Below are 6085 nucleotides of genomic sequence, written 5' to 3' on the forward strand. Positions count from 1 at the left end.
TAAAATACCCAGCTTCAGAATTATTCATAAGAAAATACAGATTTTATATGGTACGAACACCATGCGTGTGTATATTAAATATGCTTTTCGATTCACGTTGTCAAATATAATGTATATTTCATGAAGCAAAGCCCAAAATTACATGTATTATCTGGTGCGTCATATTATATATGTACAACCACTTCTGAGATCGGACTTCATTCGATGAACCATCCAATCAACAGAAAGCATAAAACATCAATGCCATGTATTATTCAACAGTCCAGAACACCAACGAAAGTCAACTGGACAGCGATGGAGACAGAGTTCTGAGGATTTTGACATCCTAACTACATGTATAAAATGTGTAAAGTTAATATGTTTACAAAAACGTAAACGTTTTACTCGTCAGATTGCAGAATATGGATTGTGTGTGGAGTCACGTGGTGCTGCGTACAGGTTAATATTAAACGCCTACGGCAGAGAATAATCGGTCTCATTTATCAGTCAAAACAGAAGTCCACAGTCCAGTGGTCGTAAAGGAAGACGACATAGAATTTGTACGGGAAAACAGTCCACTTGCCGTAAAGGAAGACGGCATAGAATTTGTACGGGAAGACAGTCCAGCTGCCGTAAAGGAAGACGGCATAGAATTTGTACGGGAAGACAGTCAAGTTGCCGTAAAGGAAGACGGCCTACAGTGTATGCGGGAAGACAGTCCAGTTGCCGTAAAGGAAGACGGCATAGAATTTGTACGGGAAGACAGTCCAGCTGCCGTAAAGGAAGACGGCCTACAGTGTATGCGGGAAGACAGTCCAGTTGCCGTAAAGGAAGACGGCATAGAATTTGTACGGGAAGACAGTCCAGCTGCCGTAAAGGAAGACGGCATAGAATTTGTACGGGAAGACAGTCAAGTTGCCGTAAAGGAAGACGGCATAGAATTTGTACCGGAAGACAGTCCAGAAGTTGTAAAGGAAGACAATATAGAATGTGTACGCGAAAACAGTCAAGTAGTCGTAACGGAAGACGACCTAGAATTTGTACGGGAAGACAGTCCAGTTGCCGTAAAGGAAGACGGCATAGAATTTGTGCGGGAAGACAGTCCAGTTGCCGTAAAGGAAGACGGCATAGAATTTGTACGGGAAGACAGTCAAGTTGCCGTAAAGGAAGACGGCCTACAGTGTATGCGGGAAGACAGTCCAGTTGCCGTAAAGGAAGACGGCATAGAATTTGTACGGGAAGACAGTCCAGCTGCCGTAAAGGAAGACGGCATAGAATTTGTACGGGAAGACAGTCAAGTTGCCGTAAAGGAAGACGGCATAGAATTTGTACCGGAAGACAGTCCAGAAGTTGTAAAGGAAGACAATATAGAATGTGTACGCGAAAACAGTCAAGTAGTCGTAACGGAAGACGACCTAGAATTTGTACGGGAAGACAGTCCAGTTGCCGTAAAGGAAGACGGCATAGAATTTGTGCGGGAAGACAGTCCAGTTGCCGTAAAGGAAGACGGCATAGAATTTGTGCGGGAAGACAGTCCAGTAGTCGTAAAGGAAGATGAACTAGAATTTGTACGGGAAGACAGCCCAGCAGTCGTAAAGGAAGACGATCTAGAATTTGTACCGGAAGACAGTCCAGAAGTTGTAAAGGAAGACAATATAGAATGTGTACGCGAAAACAGTCAAGTAGTCGTAACGGAAGACGACCTAGAATTTGTGCGGGAAGACAGTCCAGAAGTTGTAAAGGAAGACAACATAGAATTCGTATGGGAAGACACTCCTGAAGTCGTAAAGCAAGACGACCTAGAATTTATCACGAATTTATACATTTATTATGTCTCAAAGTGAGATTGTTCAATCAGAGAGCTGAACTACTGAACTATATGAGCCCATATACCGTCAGTAAAATGATGGTTGTTATTGACCTTATATGAGACCTTATACCGTCAGAAATCTCGCATATTTCACATGATAACTCGTTATTCGACACTGTTTTGTGTTTATATATCCTTAATTGTGGTGTGCAAGGACATTAATTATTAACAAAATCACGTTCGTGAATTTACATGTAAAGATTATAGAGTAGACGACGAAGGAGGGCTGTTGAAGAGACCTAGAGCTTCTGCAAATGATAATGCCCTGGAAAATAATATAATTACTATATCACCTCAAATGGATAGAATTTGAAGCTTTTCCCCGAAAAAACAAAACAACAGCAGAATAGTATTACGTTTAGTATCTGTAAAAAAAATCACAACGGAGGTCACTGATTTACAAATAGCAACGTCACAAAACCTAATACAGGATGACGTCACAAAAGAAACGTAACGCCAATGACGTCACATAAAAATAGAATAGATAGCAACCCGTCGTTAGGGAAAAGCGGACTGTTATGGCGTTACAGTGATTCGCAGATATCTGATACAGGACGCATGATTTATGACACTTATATCAATTTTAGCTTCAAAAAGTTTTTAAACGTTCACATTTACATACTATATTCAATTGTTAAATTTTGTGTTTATATCAAAGTGTTGTATCGAAAGGATATGTACTGGTCCTGTCATTTATACCGGTTGTAAGTGTCAGGTTTTTATTTTGACAAGACATGTGAGACAAAGATACAAGAGAGTAAACTTTCGGCATAATAAATTCGTTATGGTGTCTTTAGTTGCCGTATAAGGTGTCATAATAGGTTAAAGAAACACATTTTTCTGCTCACGTCATATGACACCGTATACGGGAACTAACATCACCATAACTAATAATATTACTACAAATACTAGCAAAATCTACTGTCGCTGAGTCAGGGCTTCGGTAGCCTTGTGGTTAAAGCGTTCGCTCTTCACGCCGAAGACCCGTTCGATTTCCCAGATGGGTACAATGCGTGAAGCCCATGCCTTGTCTTCCGAGCTGCGATGTTGATGGAGTATTGCTAAAACCGGCGTCAAACGATACTCCATCTTTTAATGTGGGAGGAAAAGAGGTCGAAGACGTTGACTACTTTGGTAGATTCCAAGAGCTGGTGCTGAGGAATCAAATTTGGATGTCCAAAATTCCCCTCCATGCTGTTGCTGGAATAATCCAGAAGCGGCATAAAACCATACTCACTCAATGAGCCCCGAAGTATATGACAATAACAATCTATGAAATCCAAAATTTGAATTTTACCATCAATGCCACGGTTTGAATATAAACACGCTTCGAATCAGCTGAAAATTGGAATTACGAGGTATTTCAGATTTATTGAACCATCCTGGTTAGCATCAACGCTAGATATGCTGGCAACACACGAAAAGATAACATAAAAATGTCAAATCAACCTTTTTCCTTGGATGATAAAAATAATCTTTAGAATGGCCATTTTTTATATTCATCATGCATCGTTGAGGGCGTCTTTCAATTCAAACAATTTGACTCTGGAATAGCTAATGAGTGCATCCACTGAACAAAGTCTTTATTTATCATTGCTCACTAGACAAAGCAGGTCTCTATATAAAGATGGAAATCCTTTCTCGCGATAACCGATCGAAATATAACGGGAGATGCAGCGCTTCTTGGATTCTAAAACTTGGATAGTCATCCTGGGAATTTTCGGATTTACGAGGTTTCGTTTCCAATCTACATTGAAAAGACGTTTAGGAAATTTCTATTGGAAACCGAAATTGGCAATTTATACATTAAATGCTTTGGGTTAGATTTTTATTAATCATCCCTAATATCCTTTGCTTAAGAAATATTCCATGTTTTCTGCGAAATTAAATAAGGGTTTTGAATAAATTATAGATATATGACTTTTTAAATGTTCTTTATGAATACAGAAAATACAAGTTCTTCGCCAAAGTTTGTGAAGCTTCTGAGAGATCAATACCTAGAGGACTTGGAACATATGTATTGGACTTGCGAAGATCTACCAATTCCTATAACTTTGCGCTCTTATTCGCGAAACCGTTTTTGTTTGTATGTTGTATAACGCCGCACTCAGCAATCTTCCGGCAATATGACAGCGGTCTGAAAATAATCGAGTCTTGACCAGACACCAGTGATTGACATCATGAGCATCGATCCGCGCAATTGGGATCGATGACCTGCATCAACCAAGCCAGCGAGCCTGACCACCTGTTCCCGTTAGTCGCCTTTTACCACAAGCATAGTCGCCTTTTACCACAAGCATGGGTTGCTGAAGACCTATTCCACCCCGGATCTTCACGGGTCAAAACCGTGTTTGATGTGCGGTAGTGATCCTGACTTCACCCGATCTCTGCGAGTCTCCATATATCTTGTATATATGCAACATTAACCGGAATGATGGAGATGGACTTCCAGCTACTAGCTTATGAATCAGATTACCCAAATGTCACACATCTGGAATATGCTTGATATATTCTATTAACATCGTTTACGTTATTTATGTGAAAAGTGAAAATAAACATCAAGAAGGTGCATTAAGGTAGTGAAGAATTCCAAAAACTAATTGTTTGACAAGAAAGATGATTGCAACTATCCAAAACTTAACTTTCCCTTTATGTTGGGCAATATTCCAATGTTCTTTGGTATCTACATTTCGATACGTTTCTGGAGCATTCGAGGCTGTGATTTCTACAAAGATTTCAAAGAGCGTCATACGACTCTTACTCGAAAGTTGTTTAATCACGGTTACAGCATGCGAGGCGTCAGAAAAGCTTTCAAAAAGTTTTATCGTAGACATGTGTAAGAGATTTCCAAATTTGACGCATCACTGACAAAAAATGTATCCGCTGCAATTCCCTAAAGTATTTTAAGTTGTACCATATGTTCTTGTGTTTTTTCAAGGTGAACAATTGATTTGCATGTGTTTGTGGCATAATACCCTCACCGTTTCGCGACTATTTGATTGTTTCACAAACACATAATTATGATAAAATCGGAATTGTACTATGGACCCTGATTTTTGTAAAGATTTCTTATGATGACGAAAAGGATTTTACTTAACTTAAGTCATCTAAAAATACTTTTTTAACTTTCTTATTGAATTGGAGAAGTCATTTAAAGAATAAAGTCTTTAGGCATTTAGAAGTTGGGAGAACATGAATACATTACGCTTTCTTTATAGAGAGCAACTTCTTTTCTTCTTTGTACGACGTTTCAGGGCTACTTCGGGTTCATAACTCATATGATGAATGCGCAAGAAGTAGCTCTGAAACGTCGAACAAAGAATAAAAGAATGTTCTATCCATAAAAAACGTATTCATTTTAAGAACATATTTCTTATAATTCATTTGTTATTTCGACCAGCGTACACATGGTTTGGGAGTCATTTTCAACTCAACAAAGTTGATGGCCCTTCATCATGAGAGTTTATACAACAGGTACAAATTGTACGGTGAATTAATACAATTGTACGCCAATACAATACTTATGATGCCAATGATAATGCTACAGTATTGATAACGGCAATGTCAATGTTGAAAATATCTCTTCACCAATAGAAACCCCAGTTTCAGCTTGAAGGTTGCTGAAAACTAAACATACAAGAAATGGTTATTCGATGGTGATGTTTTTTAAACGCGTATCACAGTTTTATTTTGTGCCCTAAGTTTTTAGAGTTTCGGAAACTGTTTTCAGCTAAGTAACGTTTTGGTATTTTTAACGGTTTCAATGTTTGGATTGAATCCAATGTTTAACGTATACTTTCTTAAGCTTGGTATTTTACATTATCGTATTTCAGAATTCGTGTCAGTACATCAATTCCGTTTATCAAAATACACTGTTAACAAAATAAAGCCTTGTCTTTAATGGTGGTGTGGTTTCCTTCAATATCTAACTAAATTTGAACATCACCTAGAAAATTACTGCCTGACCTATATAATCAAAGAGTTGATATATTTATAACTTTATTATTTTTCCCTCAAAATACCCATTGTTTTAAGAGTAAGTGAGGATGCTCTCAAGCCTCTTTCAACAGGCCAGCAGCGCCAAAACGAGGGAGCGCCGAAGATCGGATGCCCATATTGCACGGCATATGCATTTATCGAAGTTGCTATTCCGAGTCATTGACGATACCACTTTGGTTAATCTCACGGGTACAGCTGGGAGGTATGAAAACAGGGATTATTGAAAATCAGTGGATC

At 38.6% G+C, this 6085-nt stretch overlaps 1 protein-coding gene across 1 annotated transcript; it reads left to right on the forward strand.

Annotated features, from left to right (window-relative positions):
* Positions 1-683: 683 nt before the first annotated feature.
* On the forward strand, positions 684-1823 carry LOC139470469 (probable inactive protein kinase DDB_G0270444). Its single transcript, XM_071252878.1, has one exon. It carries the CDS (start codon positions 684-686, stop codon positions 1821-1823), a length of 1140 nt encoding a protein of 379 aa, XP_071108979.1.
* The last annotated feature ends 4262 nt before the right edge of the window (positions 1824-6085 follow it).

The sequence above is a fragment of the Haliotis cracherodii genome, unplaced genomic scaffold (assembly GCF_022045235.1).
Source record: "Haliotis cracherodii isolate W230 unplaced genomic scaffold, xgHalCrac1.p SCAF_20, whole genome shotgun sequence".
In the NCBI taxonomy this organism is placed as follows: domain Eukaryota; kingdom Metazoa; phylum Mollusca; class Gastropoda; order Lepetellida; family Haliotidae; genus Haliotis; species Haliotis cracherodii.

Coding starts and splice junctions, on each gene's coding strand:
- LOC139470469 (XM_071252878.1), top strand. CDS start 684: ATGCGGGAAGACAGTCCAGTTGCCGTAAAGGAAGACGGCATAGAATTT.